General features: G+C 43.1%; 2 protein-coding genes across 3 annotated transcripts in view; both read right to left on the bottom strand.

Moving 5' to 3' along the window:
- Nucleotides 1–6,955: 6,955 nt before the first annotated feature.
- On the bottom strand, nucleotides 6,956–11,740 carry LOC133585442 (uncharacterized). Of its 2 annotated transcripts, XM_061937817.2 has the most exons (8): nucleotides 11,648–11,740; nucleotides 11,089–11,174; nucleotides 10,769–10,989; nucleotides 10,112–10,287; nucleotides 9,653–9,727; nucleotides 9,139–9,253; nucleotides 8,201–8,391; nucleotides 6,956–7,317 (listed from the first exon to the last, which is right to left on the bottom strand). In XM_061937817.2, exons 3-7 carry the CDS (start codon nucleotides 10,938–10,940, stop codon nucleotides 8,279–8,281), a joined length of 651 nt encoding a protein of 216 aa, XP_061793801.1. In that variant the 5' UTR covers nucleotides 10,941–10,989; nucleotides 11,089–11,174; nucleotides 11,648–11,740; the 3' UTR covers nucleotides 6,956–7,317; nucleotides 8,201–8,278. The 2 variants fall into 2 exon arrangements, with proteins under 2 accessions (XP_061793801.1, XP_061793802.1); XM_061937818.2 differs by lacking the exon at nucleotides 11,648–11,740 and having other exon boundaries at nucleotides 11,089–11,579.
- Nucleotides 11,741–17,313: 5,573 nt separating this feature from the next.
- LOC133585443 (class I histocompatibility antigen, F10 alpha chain-like) overlaps nucleotides 17,314–18,042 on the bottom strand; it is a 6,496-nt gene continuing 5,767 nt past the window's right edge. Inside the window, exons 7-8 of the mRNA XM_061937820.2 lie at nucleotides 17,639–17,688; nucleotides 17,314–17,550 (exon numbers count right to left, since the gene is read on the bottom strand). Coding sequence (XP_061793804.2) covers nucleotides 17,639–17,688 — 50 coding nt within the window. The 3' untranslated portion in view covers nucleotides 17,314–17,550. The remainder of the gene's footprint in view (nucleotides 17,551–17,638; nucleotides 17,689–18,042) is intronic.

Raw genomic sequence — 18,042 nt, forward strand, 5'->3', positions numbered from 1 at the left:
CTCAAACATACATTTTGCTACTGTAATGGCACGCTGGAAAAGGTTGACATAGTCCCTAACCACAAGTACACACCTGTTGCACTGAGATGTAACAGGTAACTCAGTTATATTCATAGCGGCAGATCCTATCATGCTGAAATGTACCATCTTTATCTTTCATGATGGTCACTGCGGTTAAACGGCTTGGATCAAGCGTCCAGTCAATATTTGGCTTTACCGTGTCTAATTTCACATGTCACTTTCCTTTTCTTGGATGCTTGGCCACCAGAAGATTCAGCCTCATGCTTTTTCCCTCCTCCCACTTTTAGTACTTTGGCCACAGCGAGTCAATCACATGAATTGCTTCAGCTTTGGTTTTTACTTCCTGATCCAACCCTGGCTTGGAATTTAACCCTGGCTTGGACTCTAACCCATGCAAGGCAGAACTGCCAGATATGACTGACTATCACAAACAGAAATAAAACTATAAAATGGGACTCTAGACCAGGGCTAGCCAACCCGTGGCTCGCGAGCCTCATGCGGCTCTTTGGCTGGTTTCATGCGGCTCTTTACTCTATTAGAAAAAATTAAAATTAAAAAAAAAAATTACAAATTTAAAAATACAAACCCCGTTTCCATATGAGTTGGGAAATGGTGTTAGATGTAAATATAAACGGAATACAATGATTTGCAAATCCTTTTCAAACCATATTCAATTGAATGCACTACAAAGACAAGATATTTGATATTCAAACTCATAAACTTTATTTTATTTTTGCTAATAATGATTAACTTAGAATGTCATGGCTGCAACACGTGCCAAAGTAGTTGGGAAAGGGCATGTTCACCACTGTGTTACATGGCCTTTCTTTTTAACAACACTCAGTAAAGGTTTGGGAACTGAGGAGACACATTTTTGAAGCTTCTCAGGTGGAATTCTTTCCCATTCTTGCTTGATGTACAGCTTAAGTTGTTCAACAGTCCGGGGGTCTCCCTTCTGCTATTTTAGGCTTCATAATGCGCCACACATTTTCAATGGGAGACAGGCCTGGACTACAGGCAGGCCAGTCTAGTACCCGCACTCTTTTACTATGAAGCCACGTTGATGTAACACGTGGCTTGGCATTGTCTTGCTGAAATAAGCAGGGGCGTCCATGATAACGTTGCTTGGATGGCAACATATGTTGCTCAAAACCTGTATGCACCTTTCAGCATTAATGGCGCCTTCACAGATGTGTAAGTTACCCATGTCTTGGGCACTAATACACCCCCATACCATCACACATGCTGCCTTTTACACTTTGCGCCTAGAACAATCCGGATGGTTCTTTTCCTCTTTGGTCCGGAGGACACGACGTCTACAGTTTCCAAAAACAATTTGAAATGTGGACTCGTCAGACCACAGAACACTTTTCCACTTTGTATCAGTCCATCTTAGATGAGCTCAGGCCCAGCGAAGCCGACGGCGTTTCTGGGTGTCGTTGATAAACGGTTTTCGTCTTGCATAGGAGAGTTTTAACTTGCACTTACAGATGTAGCGACCAACTGTAGTTACTGACAGTGGGTTTCTGAAGTGTTCCTGAGCTCATGTGGTGATATCCTTTACAGATGTCGCTTGTTGATGAAGTACAGCCTGAGGGATCGAAGGACACGGGCTTAGCTGCTTTCGTGCAGTGATTTCTCCACATTCTCTGAACCCTTTGATGATATTACGGAGCGTAGATGGTGAAATCCCTAAATTCCTTGCAATAGCTGGTTGAGAAAGGTTTTTCTTAAACTGTTCAACAATTTGCTCATGCATTTGTTGACAAAGTGGTGACCCTCGCCCCATCCTTGTTTGTGAATGACTGAGCATTTCATGGAATCTACTTTTATACTCAATCATGGCACCCACCTGTTCCCAATTAGCCTGCACACCTGTGGGATGTTCCAAATAAGTGTTTGATGAGCATTCCTCAACTTTATCAGTATTTATTGCCACCTTTCCCAACTTCTTTGTCACGTGTTGCTGGCATCCAATTCTAAAGTTAATGATTATTTGCAAAAAAAAAAAAAAGTTTATCAGTTTGAACATCAAATATGTTGTCTTTGTAGCATATTCAACTGAATATGGGTTGAAAATGATTTGCAAATCATTGTATTTCGTTTATATTTACATCTAACACAATTTCCCAACTCATATGGAAACGGGGTTTGTATATACATAACATTTTTTTAAAATCTATTAGTGCCCACGAGGTGTTGACGCGACAAACTTTTTGATGTCGGAGTCCCACGTTGCTGTGTTACTGTACTGTAGTATATCTACTGTCCCTGGCGTTTGCCGGGACGAAAAACACTACATTTCCCAAAATGCAGCGCGACCGAGACACACGGCCTCTTCATCGACTTCCACTCAGCACAAAGAGGGCGTTTTCTCAAAATCCAGCTTGTAAAACACCGTGGCGTTCAACACGCGGCCTCTTCTATCGGCCGTGATCGTGATCATCACGAAAAAAAAAAGGAAATACTTGGATTACAATACTCGGATTACTTTTTTCGCTCGGCTTAAGCCGGTTAGAGTTGCACATAAGAAGAAGAAGAAGAAACCGAAGCCGGTTTGAGTGAGGTCAAAGGTGCATGTGCGTGAGATCACAGTAGTAAACCATTTGTGACAAGTTCACTCTCAAAATGGCAGGGAAAAAAGCACAGCAAAAGGAAAATAAGAAGAACACGGAATTTTAACAGAGTGAGTTTATATTCTTTTGTTGAACGTAATGGCAAGCCATTCTGCCTTATACGTCAGGCGTCATTAGTGCATTTCAAAGCTTCAAATCTTCAGCGTCACTTTAGCTTACTCTATGCCAGAGGTGTCCAAGGTGCGGCCCGGGGGCCATTTGCGGCCCCCAGCTAATCGTTTACCGGCCCCCCACACATTCTGCAAAAATTGCAAAATTGATAGTATTGGAAAAATTAAAAAAAACATTTTAAAAAAGTGGAATGAGGTGAAATCTAACTAGAAAAAGTTGCAATGTTGACACAAAAGCTGCCATGCAGGCTGTTTTTTTTTCTTTTGTCTTTGTTTATTTTTATTTTTATTGCCATTGCTCAAAAAAAAAAAACAAAAAAAAAAAATCTATGTTACAATGAATTATTACTTAAAAACATTCACTTTAAAATGTTTTATGTGGAAAAAATATTGCATATATTGTGTGGAGACCAAGCAGAAGAACGAGACCGTAGTCGAAGAGCGCAGGGGAGACACTTCTCCATGGCCGATGTATGCTCGGGGCAACACCCTTCACCTTACCCGGCAGTGGGTCGCCACAGCGGACGACTTTAGGGTGAATGATGAGTCCAGCGATTAGTTGCAACTCCTGCTTTATTGATTGCTTGCACACAGCCAATCCAACACAAAACCAACTAGTCCCTCCCCGCACTCACGCTACCGCTCCCTCTCTTCTCTCGCCCACACACTCACTGACGTCACTCACCTCACATGCTCACCTATTAAAGGGCCACACACACACATACTCTACTCTCATAACACACAGTACAGTTAGTAAAACAACTGTGTTTTCATTACTGTGTATTTGATAGGTGCCATTGCTGAAACGACGTGGTCGCATAGTGATGCGGGTGTGGTTCTCCCAAGGATGCAGACGGCTTCGGACACATCTTGCAGGTACGAATATGATTTATTTAAAATATAAATCATACGGTGGATAAACAAAAAGACATGCACGTAGCACAAAAGGCAAGAAACAAAAGGACTAGCGTGGGAGCTAGCAGGCAAAATGGCATAGCGTGAAAACTAGCAGCTAAGGAACATGAAATAATCGTCGTCATCAGTTGTATGGGAACAAACTAGGAAGCCAGACCGAGTGAGGCCAGAGCAAAGACTAAATAGCCCTCTGATTAGCGCCCGGGCAACAGGTGCGCGTCCCGGACACTAACCAGAGGCAGGTGTTTGTAATCGGTTGACATGGCAACTGAAAACAAACAAAATCAAGGTGCTGAAAACACGTGACTAAAACATAAACAAACTATGATCCGGGCAGCGGATCGTAACAGTACCCCCCCCTTAAAAGGACAGATTCCAGATGTCCCTTGACACTAAATAAAACTAGAACCCAAAAAACAAGAAATAGTTCGAGAGTCAAGGGAGGGTGGAGGGAGGATTTGGTGGTGGGTCGCCAGGCCACGTGTCCCCGAATCCACCGGGGAAGAGTCAGGTGGCGGCGGCGAGTGGAACGCCGCTGCCGCAGGCGAGGCGGGCGACCACGGAAAGGCCACATTCGTGGCTGCCGAGAAGGTGGGCGTGAGTGGCGCCAGAAGTTCAGCAGCCGGAGAGTTCTACGACTACGTCTCGGGTGTCGCTGCTGTTTGCGCCACTGGCGTCCATAAACAAACCTCCGAGAGCGCCGCTTGCGCAGCCAGACCACTCGAGGTCGCTGAGACGAAGACGAGGAGAGAGCAGACGTCGCCGTGGAAACAGGAGGAGCCGACGTCGCCGTGGAAGCAGGAGGAGCCGACGTCGCCGTGGAGGCAGGAGGAGCCGACGTCGCCGTGGAGGCAGGAGGAGCCGACGTCGCCGTGGAGGCAGGAGGAGCCGACGTCGCCGTGGAGGCAGGAGGAGCCGACGTCGCCGTGGAGGCAGGAGGAGACGTCGTCGCCGTGGAGGCAGGAGGAGACGTCGTCGCCGTGGAGGCAGGAGGAGACGTCGTCGCCGTGGAGGCAGGTGCAGGTTCTGGTACCAGCCGTGGAGCAGGTGCAGGTTCTGGTACCAACCGTGGAGCAGGTGCAGGTTCTGGTACCAGCCGTGGAGCAGGTGCAGGTTCTGGTACCAGCCGTGGAGCCGGCGCTGGTGTGGGTACCAGCCGTGGAACCGGCGCTGGTGTGGGTACCAGCCGTGGAGCCGGCGCTGGTGTAGGTACCAGCCGTGGAGCCGGCGCTGGTGTGGGTACCAGCCGTGGAGCCGGCGCTGGTGTGGGTACCAGCCGTGGAGCCGGCGCTGGTGTGGGAACCAGCCGTGGAGCCGGCGCTGGTGTGGGAACCAGCCTTGGAGCCGGCGCTGGTGTGGGAACCAGCCTTGGAGCCGGCGCTGGTGTGGGAACCAGCCGAGGAACTTGGCATGGTGGAGCTTGGCGTGGTGGAGGTACAGGAGACGAAGCTTGGTGTGTCAGCCGAGGTGCAGGAACAGGTGCTAGCCGAGGTGCAGCTGGAGGTGGCCTAGCTGGCGGTTGTGGCTTAGCAGGCCAAAGGACTGGTGGCGGTGGCCGTGCAGGGGGTTGCGGTTTAGCACGCCGAAAAACTGGTGGCGGTGGTCGTGCAGGAGGTTGCCGCTTAGCACGCCAAAAAACTGGTGGCGGGGGCCGTGCAGGAGGTTGCGGTTTAGCACGCCAAAAGACTGGTGGCGGTGGCCGTGCAGGAGGTTGCGGCTTAGCACGCCGAAAGACTGGTGGCGGTGGCCGTGCAGGGGGTTGCGGCTTAGCACGCCGAAAAACTGGTGGCGGTGGCCGTGCAGGAGGTTGCGGCTTAGCTAAGCGCAGTTGTGCCACCCCACTAGCACCGTTCCCAGTACTAGCCCCCCCCTCAAGACGCGGATACCAGACGCGCTCCTTGCGGTTTGGAACCGTCTTCATGGGTGGGTGGGGGGAGGTAAGGAGGGGGGTATACTCCTCCTCTTTAAATTGTCCAAATTGTCTATTCTCACCCCCCACTTGAGATTGGGTGAGAGAACAGGGGGAGAAAATATGTGCAGTGGGCGGAGCAATAGTCACTGGGGGCGGAACCAAAGTCACTGGAGGTGGAGTTTGAAAATCAGAATGTGACTGACTAGACTTACACTTAGCAAAAATGTCCTGATAATGTCTTATCTTAGAATGAAAGTCATTTGGTATTGGCTGACAGAAAGAATTAGAAGATGGAAAAAAAAATGTTTGCTCAATGATGTCATCGGGAGTGGGCGGAGTTACCTCTTCGGGGGGCGCCAATGAAATGACGTCATTGTTGCAACTGTCCATGTGACTTACAGCCCAATCGGAGAACTGTTTGGCGAAGTGGTCGATGGGGTTGCCAAACATCTGAGGAGGGGAAGTTTGAGCTGCATGTAGCTTGCTTTGGTCCGGGGGAGGAGTTTGCAGGAGCGGCGCGTCTTGGCGGCGAGGGAAAGACCTTCTGGCCGGCTTCCGTCTTCGCTGACGCGTCCCGTACTGCGGGGGTGTGGCGATGTCCTCGGGCCAAACGGAGTGGATTGGGACCAGCTTTCCGTTGGGACCCCATATCAGGTCCTGGCGCTCCGAGGGGGAATAGCGAAGAGTTTCCGCCTCCATCGCTCGCAACACCTCCCACGTACCTTCGTCGAACTCCTCGATGGCCGGTGCGGGAGAATTGTCTTCTGCTGGCTTCCTACTGAAACGACGTGGTCGCATAGTGATGCGGGTGTGGTTCTCCCAAGGATGCAGACGGCTTCGGACACAGCTTGCAGGTACGAATATGATTTATTTAAAATATAAATCATACGGTGGATAAACAAAAAGACATGCACGTAGCACAAAAGGCAAGAAACAAAAGGACTAGCGTGGGAGCTAGCAGGCAAAATGGCATAGCGTGAAAACTAGCAGCTAACCCTGCAAAAAATGTTCTATAGAATTTCTAAAGAATATCTCTATAGAATTTCTAATGAACTTTAGGACCGAAGTTCTATAGAATTTCTAAAGAATATCTCTATAGAATTTCTAATGAACTTTAGGACCGAAGTTCTATAGAACAGGATTCTAAAGAATGGTTCTATAGAACAGGGTTCTAAAGAATGGTTCTATAGAACAGGGTTCTAAAGAATGGTTCTATAGAACAGGGTTCTAAAGAATGGTTCTATAGAACATGGTTCTAAAGTATGGTTCTATAGAACAGGGTTCTAAAGAATGGTTCTATAGATCTCTAAAGAATAGTGCTATAGAAGAAAGTTCTAAAGAGTAGTTCTATAGAACAGGCTCCTATGGAATGGCTTTCTGTGGAATACGGTTCAGAATGATGTAGAAATGATTGGGCAGGCATTCTACAAAATCTGTGGTCTAACACTGGCAATGGAGAAAGACAAATATTGCAGTTGAATGAATGTTGACTTGTATTTATTATATACATGTAACTCAAATCTTGACGTAATAAATAAATGTCAGCAGCATAAATCAACATGATCACCGCGCTTCCCCGACTGTTAGAGACGGCTAGACGTCCAGCAGAATTTGTTTCTGAGGCCTTCTTTTTTTCCCATTTTCTGCGCAATGTTCAGTTTCACTCCAATGATTTTCTTTATCACATTTGCTTCACTTGAGGGATGGAGCTTCTTCACAAAATCTGAAAGATCAATAAAATATACCAGAATTAGTGTCTGCAGACACCAAGACACTAGCTGTCATGCAATGAGTTACACTATGGCATTTTTCAGCTCGATAAAGAGAGTGATGTCTATCATTTAATCAATGCAATGGATAGTCAACACACTGCATACATTGCATATCACGCGTTTCTATGCTGTAAGGCACTTGCACTGCTTGACGCACACAAAATCATATGTGGTGCAATCATGCCAGGCTTTACGAACTGCAACAAATCTGTATCAAATTCTGACAGTGCATGTACACTATTCATTAGCTATATAGAAAATCCATTCAGTGTGTGAAATATTTTTCAAATTATTTTCAGGATTTCACTTTCTTGTGAATCTTGTTGTGTACTTGATGGGTGTCCCCAATGGCGTTCGAACAATCACGAAAGTGCATTAATAGAATTCTAATAAAAATATTTAACTTCAATCTGATTGAAACCATATCCACATCGGGAAGGGGATCTGACACATTCCCTATCTAAAAGTCGTTCACTTCTCAACTTGCAGCAGAACTCACGGAAATTCCCGACGCTAGTTGTTAAATAGTAAGGCGGAGAATGCCGATATAAGATATCAAACGAGAAAAAGGTGTAGATATCCGTGCGCTGCGGTTTTTGCTTTGTCACTTGATGTTGGTTTCCGACGAGATCAAAGCTAATGTGACCACCCATGCCTATAAATCTGTCAAAACTAACATCTCGCAGTCAATTCATGGACCAAGCAGACTGGAAGCTATGGATATCTATACTTCATGCCAAACGATCACGGAACGACTTGGAGATAGGAAAAGGGTCAGATCCACTTCCCTGATGTGGATATGGTTTTAATCAGATTGATTTAACTTATACTCACCAATAATAGCAGACACTTTCTTGTCATCCAGTTTTGGTTTCTCATGCTTATCCTTAAAAGCATTGGATTTTTTTCCTGTCAAGCTGCTGTTGGCCAGCTCCTCTCTGGCAGAGCGACAGCAGGACGTCGAGCTGATAGTATTGTTGCCTGACGTGATAAGTCGTCCATCTTCATTAGCAGGCCAGGAAGTCCTTTAATAGAAAAAAGTACATTGTGATGCAGACACAATAAAAAAAAAAATACATTAATAACATGAAGCTGGCGATATCCAAACCGCTCGGCTCTAACCCCAGCTATCATAATGTAAGGGTATTTTGATAGGAATCTTGTTCAAGTCAAGGGAAACATGGTAAGGAAGCAATCAAAGATGAAAAATATATATAACCATATATATTAATTCATCCTGACCACGCGAAGATTTAATATGTCGGTCAAGTATTAATCAGATATCCAGCTGAGACAAAATATCAAGAAGGAAGGGACGTAACTCTTGCTAATATAAGAGAAACACACAAAAACGGACGGACAGACAGACAAACAAACAAGTACCATATGTCCTCCCCTTATTTAGAGGGGAGGACATCACAACTTAGGATGTTGTATATGCAACAGTTCTGAAATTATCCCAAATCATAAATGGATTTTTATTGGAAAAAAGGGGCATAACTCTGGAAAATATTGTCCGAGACGACTCATTTTCGATAGGCTTCTTGTTACACTAAGATAAATAGATGTAACACGTTTGGTTTCCGTACATGAAACGATTCTGTAAATATTGCGGTGACGGATGGACAGCCGTACATGACGACAATACCCGTAGGCCAAAGTTAGATGAAAATACAGTAATAAGAAAGTTATTTCATACATCGACATGTAAGCATATTTTCCATCAACCTATGATAATTACAATAACATACTTCTAGAATAAGAAAACCTACCTTCAACAACCCTCAATGCATCTCGAAGGGATTTGTTTTCCTCTCTCAACTGGAGGACTTCCTTCTTCAGGGATTCCATTTCTGTACATGTATCTTTCGGTGAAGTTCTTCCCAGCTGAAAATGTCAAAATAGTAAATCAAATGAAATAATTTGTATTATGATTAATTTGGGCGCTCATATGTTTTCCGGAAGCAATTTGTCCTGGATACGGCCCTGACAGCACCATATAAGTTTTACATGTATAAGCAACCTTGTAGGCACTTTCATTTGAATATGCTACATGTACATGTAGCAGTAAGCCATTCACACAGTAGGCACTGTTCATCAGGTATTTGTAGTGTTATTTTCATATAAGTAAAAGTATAAACTTGTGTTTTAAACCAGTTGCCAGGGATGCAATTTTTACGTCCTCGATTTCAAATGAATGCTAGGCACTTGTGATTGTTTGCCTCGAGAGGGTGCTTTGATTAACCAATAAAATCCTATTCTATTCTATTCTATTCATGTACTCACAGCAGCAAGTTGGGCCTTCAATTGTGCCCGAGCATCATATCCCACAGCTGTACGGCTTACTTTCCTCTTTTTCTTCTGAAAAATCAAGATTAACAAGAAAACGTGTTCAGTTCTTTTATATGCCATTGAAGTGAAGAAATATGTTTGCAGAAATGATAGATTTTCGAGTACATGCAGAAAGTCTGTCAACACCTCAATTTGTCTTGAATATTATTCTGTCTGAGTTGGTCGAATTGAATCAAAATATTCAATAACTTTAAAGCCTACAATGAAACATGATTTGATTAACTTTTATGATAAAGAAAAACTGACAAGGTACTTCAAAAGTATGGGATTGAATCCTACAAAACCTCACACAGTTGAAACACCACTGAAATAGTGAGTGAGTGAATTAACGTTTAACGTCGCTTTCAACACTATTTCGGTCATATCGCGACAACACCACTGAAATAAAAGTACCTGCTGTCTGTCAGATAGAGTCTCCTCGTCACTTTCATCCTTGCTCTCACTGTCTGATGACCAAGACTTTGGCTGTTTGTTTCTCTTGCCTCTGCCATATTCCAAATCACCAGTAAGGGGTACATCCTTGCCATCCTGAGCGGCTTTCAAATATGGCGTCAGTTCACGTGTGTCTTCTGTGTAAAAACAAATATGTGCCACATTAAGCTAAATTAAACTGTACAGTTAGTCATACATTTCAGCAGCAGATTGTTATCACTAAATTACTTTGGTATACCTACAGTTCTGATGATTCAGAAATTCACCTCAGCGAGAAACAAATTTCACCTTACTTTCCCTTATTTACAGGCTTACAGCCATATTAAAAAATTGTCAAGGTTAAGTCTGTACTATCATGACAATCACCTCAGCATTGCAGATTGAAACATTCAGTATACCAGGGCTGCACTGATGAGAAATTACCATCAATCATGGAAGAAAAAAAATTATATTAATTAAATTTAACTTTACATAAACAAAGTCGAAAGTTCAAGGTGTAAAATCAGAAGTACATTAAATATATCTATATTAAATATATCTATATTTATATGTACTTCTGGTAAAACGTATACTTTTTACTGAATTGAATTGAAAAGTTTTCAACTGTTTATTAATTACCACCAAATCTCAGAATTCTTGCCACGTATTTGGTTTGTGACTGCTTCCTTCCTCCTGCTTTGTTGAGTGGCCATGGAACTTGGACTTCTTCATCACTGTCCCAATTTTCTCCATTCATCTTCTCTCGAGAACCGCTCGTGGTTAATATACTATATTTCGTCTCGATGATCATCCTCCCCTTGCTTCCGTTTGGCGACCTGACTGGGGGCCAAACTCCTTCTCTGTGTGATCACACAAGCCTGACGTTACAAACAATGGAGGGATGATAATAATAATAATAATAATAATAATAATAAATTAGGCTAGTTTTGCTAGCTCACCATTTCCGCCCGTGCCTCGAAGCTGCTGTTTGGCTCAACGTTAGCCCGCTTGTGACGTCTCGCATCGCGCCTAGAAGACCCTAAACCTAAATGTGATGTTTAAGCCAACAAAGTTACCGTCAATGAACTCCGACGTGACTTGGGCAGCTTAGAAAGAGCGAGTGAAGTCAACATGGACGTTGTGGCCGCCATCACCAACTCAAACTGCCCGCGAAATCTGCTTTGCAACTACGGCAAGCGCGAAGGGGAAAAATAAATAATTTAAAAAAAAAGTTGATTTGAAACATATTCGCACTTATTAGTGTCGGATATGAGAAACATTGATACAACGCGATTATTACCAACTATACATGAATTTGGTTGTGATTGCAGCCTTAAAACAGTTTTGTTATTTTATAACAAAACGAGAGCAGTTCTATCTATCGTGTTTGGGGGGGGGTTTGTAATGTTACGGCGGGAAAAGTAGTAAACTAAATATAACATTGAACCATGCTTTTGAAAATGTATACATTTAAATCCTGGCAAATACTGACTTTTAACAATATAAATTGTTACTTACATGAGTTCGGTAAAGTGTTTTCCTATTGGGCTCCGTGAAGAAACGTGTCTGGGCTTGTTCTTCCACAGCTGCATGCAGGTACGTGGGCGGGTCCTGACGTTTTAGGTCTGATTTAAAACTTTGAACTGAGTTTTGCTAAATCAATTTATGTTGGAAGTCCAATAAAATTAATTTTATCACATAAAAAAGTAAGTTACGAAAATATTCACACTTTTTACTTATAGATAACTCAAAAACTCTAAAAATAAAAATAAATTGATTTATTGGAATAAATATACTTTTAAAAATAAAGTCTGCCGAAGTTCTGGGTGTCCGCCTTGAAATGACACCTCACAATTTTAAATGATACAAAATTAACATTTTCATAATTGAGGGAGACATCCTGCATTGTTCAAAAAACAAGCTCAAGTCTGGTGAATCAACTTAATGAGATTAATCAATGCTATGGTGATAGCGCTGCTGCCATTTTATAGAATTTTATTCCATGGAACAATCTATAGAACTTTCAGCAGATAAAGGATAATGTCTATAGAATTTCTGTTAGACATTCTATAGAATGCCCAGTTCTATAGAACAATCTATAGACCTTTCAGCAGATAAAGTAATGTCTATAGAATTTCTGTTAGACATTCTATAGAATGCCCAGTTCTATAGAACAATCTATGGACTTTTCATCAGATAATGTAATGTCTATAGAATTTCTATAGGATATTCTATAGAATTCCCAGCTCTATAGAACAGTGAAAAGACCTTCCAGCACATGAAGCTGATGTCTATAGAATTTCTATAGAATTTTGAATACATATTCTATAGAATCTTCAGTTCTAAAGAAATTCCGACGAAATTCTATAGCGTTCTATATATTTCTATAGAGATTCTATAGAACATTTTTTGCAGGGAAGGAACATGAAATAATCGTCGTCATCAGTTGTATGGGAACAAACTAGGAAGCCAGACCGAGTGAGGCCAGAGCAAAGACTAAATAGCCCTCTGATTAGCGCCCGGGCAACAGGTGCGCGTCCCGGACACTAACCAGAGGCAGGTGTTTGTAATCGGTTGACATGGCAACTGAAAACAAACAAAATCAAGGTGCTGAAAACACGTGACTAAAACATAAACAAACTATGATCCGGGCAGCGGATCGTAACAATTGCCCCGGAATTGTATTGCATTGTACTTTCAAGTACAACAATGAGTAGATGAGTGTTATGTGTGTGTATATGTGTAAATAAATGAACACTGAAATTCAAGTATTTCTTTTATTTATATACATAATAAAATAAATAAATATATATATAGCTAGAATTCACTGAAATTCAAGTATTTCATACATATATATATATATATATATATATATATATATATATACATATATATATATATATATATATATATATATGAAATACTCGAGTTGGTGAATTCTAGCTGTAAATATACTCCTCTCCTCTCAACCACGCCCCCCGCCACACCCCGACCATGCCACCCACCCCCCCACCTCCCGAAATCGGAGGTCTCAAGGTTGGCACGTATGTGTGTGTGAGACAGTGCACACAATGTTAATTGTTGAAAATAAGTGGCCTGTGGTCTTAGTACTGTAGGAGTCATGTTGGTGTGTGACATTTACAATAAATCTGGCTGAGCAGAGGTTTGTGTGTGTGTGTGTGTGTGTGTGTGTGTGTGTGTGTGTGTGTGTGTGTGTGTGTGTGTGTTTGTGCGCGTGAGGAAGGGATGGGGTGATGTTCATGTGTGCTCATGTGTAGGATGTGGCTCTTTGCAGTAACACAGTAAAAAAAAGTGGCTCTTAGTCTCTGACTAGTTTGCCAACCCTGCTCTACATCATCAATTAAGCGGGGGTGTATATTGTAGCGTCCCGGAGGAGTTAGTGCTGCAAGGGGTTCTGGGTATTTGTTCTGTTGTGTTTATGTTGTGTTACGGTGCGGATGTTCTCCCGAAAGTTTGTCATTCTTGTTTGGTGTGGGTTCACAGTGTGGCGCATATTTGTAACAGTGTTAAAGTTGTTTGTACGGCCACCGTCAGTGTGACCTCCATGGCTGTTGACAAAGTATGCTTGCATTCACTTAAGTGTATGTAAAAGCCGCAAATATTGTGTGACTAGGCCGGCACGCTGTTTGTTTGGAGGAACAGCGGACGTGAAGACAGGATGTAGAGGACGCTAAAGGCAGTGCCTTTAAGGCACGCCCCCAATATTGTTGTCCGGGTGGAAATCGGGAGAAATTCAGGAGAATGGTTGTCCCGGGAGATTTACGGGAGGGGCACTGAAATTCGGGAGTCTCCCGGGAAAACCGGGGGGGTTGGCAAGTATGGGTTAGGGTCAGGGTTAGAGGGTTAAGGTTATAATAAGGCCATGCTGTTAATAAGTACTTAATAATGACTAGTTAAGAGCCAATATGTTACTAATTTGCATGTTAATAAGCAACTAATTAATGATGAATATGTTCCCCATACTAAAGTGTTAACATGTTTTTTTACTGGTGCATAAAATGAAGCGTGCATGAACATCACCTTGTTCAAACAACAAAAGCAACACAGTGCATAAACTCACAACAAATGACACACCTGCAAATCAGTCAGCTGTTGCCGTATCCGTAATACGCCGATAGGGAGAAGTTTGTATTTACACGATGAGTCGGGTGTGTCTTGACCTCCGCCGAACCCCTGAGGCCGACTCAGCGAACCCCTAGGGTTCCATGGAACCCAGGTTAAGAACCACTGCTTTAGTGATTGACAATAAGATAACAAGAAATGTGTTTTTTAAATATATGGCCGCTCCTCCACCTTTTCCAGGACGATGGCATGGGAAGACATTATATGCATTAATAGCAACGTCCTTGTCAGAGACTGCTTTACTTAGCCACCTTAAGATAAGATAAGGAAGTCTGCATTTTCTTGCTGGAATCCAGATTTTGACTAAGTCTAATTTTGGCAGGAGACTCCTATTATTGAAATGGAGGCCTGACCCGGCTCTAAATTCATCAGCAGTACTGATGTTATTGAAGCTGGGTCCTGGATTTGGTTGCACATTGCCTGATAGCAGAAGTAAAAGCAATATCAAGATTTTCTGTGTCATTTTGTGAGATAACCCAATGAAAACATTCTTTGGCTGAATTTGCAGCCCGCAGCTAATCTTTTAACAGCCCACGACACATTCTACAAATAATATATAAAAAAACCTAAATAGTGTAATAAAAGAGGTGAAAAGAGGTGAAATGTAACAAAGAAAAGTTGCATTGTTGATTGTAATAAAGCTGCCATGCAGGTTGTTTTCTCTTTAAAGCTGTCATTGCTCAAAAATAATAATGAATCAAACTCAATGTTATTATCAATTATTTAAACTATTCAAGGCTCCAATTACGTCACTTAAAACATTTGACTTCAAAATATTTTTCCGGGAAAATGTGTTTGCCTTAAAAACAAAAGGTTTTTGACTAAAAGGGCAAAAACAAATACAAAATGAAGAAGCTGTCACGTACTCGCATGGCTGCTCTAGTTGTGACCCCAAGATGCAGGAGACAGGAGGACGACGTGCAGGTGAGAGTCTTTAATTCCCACAGGGAGCACAAGGAGGTGCAGCAGGGAAGTGCACAGAAGCATAAGCAGCATACAGCAAACCAGAGTAACCTTTAACAAAACAATCCTTGAGCCCTGACTGGAGGGCGAGGCAGGCATAAATAGAAGCCAGCTGGTTAGTTCAAGTTAAAGTAGCAATGATTGTCACACACACACTAGGTGTGGTGAGATTATCCTCTGCATTTGACCCATCACCCTCACCCCATGACCAGGTGTGGCCAGGCTGCCAATCAGCGACAGGTGAGGAGGGAAAAGCGCTCAGGGAGACAAACAGGAAGTGGGACCAAAATAAGAGCGCTGACTAGGAGATAAACACAAACGCAAACAGACCATGTGACACCTGACGTGACAGGTCGTCACAGAAATGAGGGATGGATCTGAAGTTTATCGAGAGACTTACCGTATTTTCCGCACTATAAGGCGCACCTAAAAACCACAAATTTTCTCAAAAGCTAACAGTGCGCCTTATAACCCGGTGCGCTTTATTACGATTCATTTTCATAAAGTTTCGATCTCGCAACTTCGGTAAACAGCCGCCATCTTTTTTCCCGGTAGAACAGGAAGCGCTTCTTCTTCTACGCAAGCAACCGCCAAGGTAAGCACCCGCCCCCATAGAACAGGAAGCGCTTCTTCTTCTACTGTAAGCTACCGCCCGCCCCCGGAAGAAGAAGAAAAAACGCGCGGATATCACCGTACGTTTCATTTCCTGTTTACATCTGTAAAGACCACAAAATGGCTCCTACTAAGCGAAAAGGATCCGGTTCATAAAAAGACGCAATCTCTCCATCCGCACACGGATTACTACCGTATTTCACAGCAACTGATATTCCTGTGAACTGCACTGTGGAACGGGAGCACGTACGGTGAATATTCGCACCACAGGGAATGAGAAGTCATCCTTCACTGTGGTTCTAGCTTGCCATGCTAACTTCCACCCATGGTGATATTCAAAAGGAAGACCTTGCCAAAAGAGACCTTTCCAGCCGGCGTCATCATAAAAGCTAACTCGAAGGGATGGATGGATGAAGAAAAGATGAGCGAGTGGTTAAGGGAAGTTTACGCGAAGAGGCCGGGTGGCTTTTTTCACACAGCTCCGAAGGCGAACACACCTTCACTAAGACGGGCAGACAGCGCCGGACGACATACGCCAACATTTGCCAGTGGATCGTAAATGCCTGGGCAGATATTTCGGTCACAACTGTGGTCCGAGCTTTCCGGAAGGCAGGATTCACAGAACTACTGGACAACAGCGACACTGACTCCGATGACTTCGACGAGACGGAACCGGCCATTTTGCATCCCACGCTTGCGCAACTTTTCAATTCGGACACCGAAGACGAAGAATTCGAAGGATTTACGAATGAAGAATAACTTCAGAAGGTGAGCGCTATGTTTATTTTGTGTGTTGTGACATTAACGTTCGAGCAACATTATGTTGCTATTGCTCTACACCATTTTGAATTTTACTATGTTTGTGATTGCACATTTGCGTACATTTTGGGACAGAGTTGTTAGAACGCTGGTTTTCAATATATTATTAAAGTTTGACTGAACTATCTGACTGTTTTTTTGACATTCCCTTTAGCGCAGCGTAGGCGCGGCTTATAATCCGGGGCGGCTTATTGGTGGACAAAGTTATGAAATATGTAATTCATTGAAGGTGCGGCTAATAATCCGGTGCGCCTTATAGTGCGGAAAATACGGTAAGTGTTGAAAGTAAAAAACTAAATACATTTTTAAGGCATTTTTTAATTGTCATTGCTCAAAAAATAATGAATCAATGATGTTATGAATTATTGACCTATTTAAGATTGCAATTACGTTTAGTAAACATTATTATTTAGTTGTTTTGCCATAACAAAACAGGGTTTTGACAAAAAGGGCATAAAATATAAAAAAAATATGATATGGACAGATAAACCTGAAACTGATCTAGGGATTTAATTGTTGAATGAAAAAATACAAGATAAATAAAAATGAGCTATTTCTACCATTGTTATGAGCGAGAGCCTTCCTGGTCGCCAAGAAAGCAGTGCGAGGCGAGTGGAGAACAAACGGATTTATTGACAGAGATGTGACACAATGTGATATTGATCATAAGCAGCGGCCACTCAAAGAAAGAAGAAATCCTCGTCATGATGTCAAGGCCATGAAACGTGAGCCCCGAATGATTTTCTAGCCACCAACGTTTGATGTTGAAAGTATTTTAACGGCCAAAGAAGAATAGATGGAATAGCGTGAGGAGCAGTGGGATGAAGAACAAAGCACATCTCCATGATGGAGACATCTCTCTGTGTTCCAGTGCACAAAGCATCCTGGAGGAAGAAGATGACTCAGCACATTCCCAACAGAAGCAAGTTGAACATCATCTTCACACAAGAACATTTGGAGGTGCAGACTTACTCAGCCTTCAGCCGCCACATTCTCGGAGAGCTCCACGCCGCCGTGGCGAGCTGCGGGACAAACGCAAACGGTGAAGGAAGAACATCCAGAAGGTGCCTCGTCACTCACATCAGATCTTTGAGGTGTGACTTGGAAAGATGAAGAAGCAGAGTGCTGCTCTTCTACTTCCTGACTAGGAGACCTTCTTGATGAGTCAGCACACTTGAGGTCTCATTTGGCTGATCCTCATCATGAGGACTCATGTCAAACGTGAGATATGCCACACTTTGTATTGCGTGTGCTCACAGGAGGGTCTTTTATTGTGAAGGAGTCAGCTCAAGTTGGGATTTTCAGGCTAAACTTGTAACAAAGGTCCACATCAGACCTCCATGTGAGTGACGCTTCACCACGGCTTTGTTTCTTGC

This window comes from Nerophis lumbriciformis, linkage group LG38 (assembly GCF_033978685.3).
Source record: "Nerophis lumbriciformis linkage group LG38, RoL_Nlum_v2.1, whole genome shotgun sequence".
Lineage (NCBI taxonomy): Eukaryota > Metazoa > Chordata > Actinopteri > Syngnathiformes > Syngnathidae > Nerophis > Nerophis lumbriciformis.

Excerpts from the sequence above, each read along its gene's own strand:
- LOC133585442 (XM_061937817.2), bottom strand. The coding sequence starts at position 10,940 with ATGATCATCGAGACGAAATATAGTATATTAACCACGAGCGGTTCTCGA. Across the intron at positions 9,728-10,111 it reads CTCTATCTGACAGACAGCAG|AAGAAAAAGAGGAAAGTAAG; the intron begins GTACTTTTATTT and ends TTGATTTTTCAG. Across the intron at positions 9,254-9,652 it reads TGAAGGCCCAACTTGCTGCT|CTGGGAAGAACTTCACCGAA; the intron begins GTGAGTACATGA and ends TGACATTTTCAG.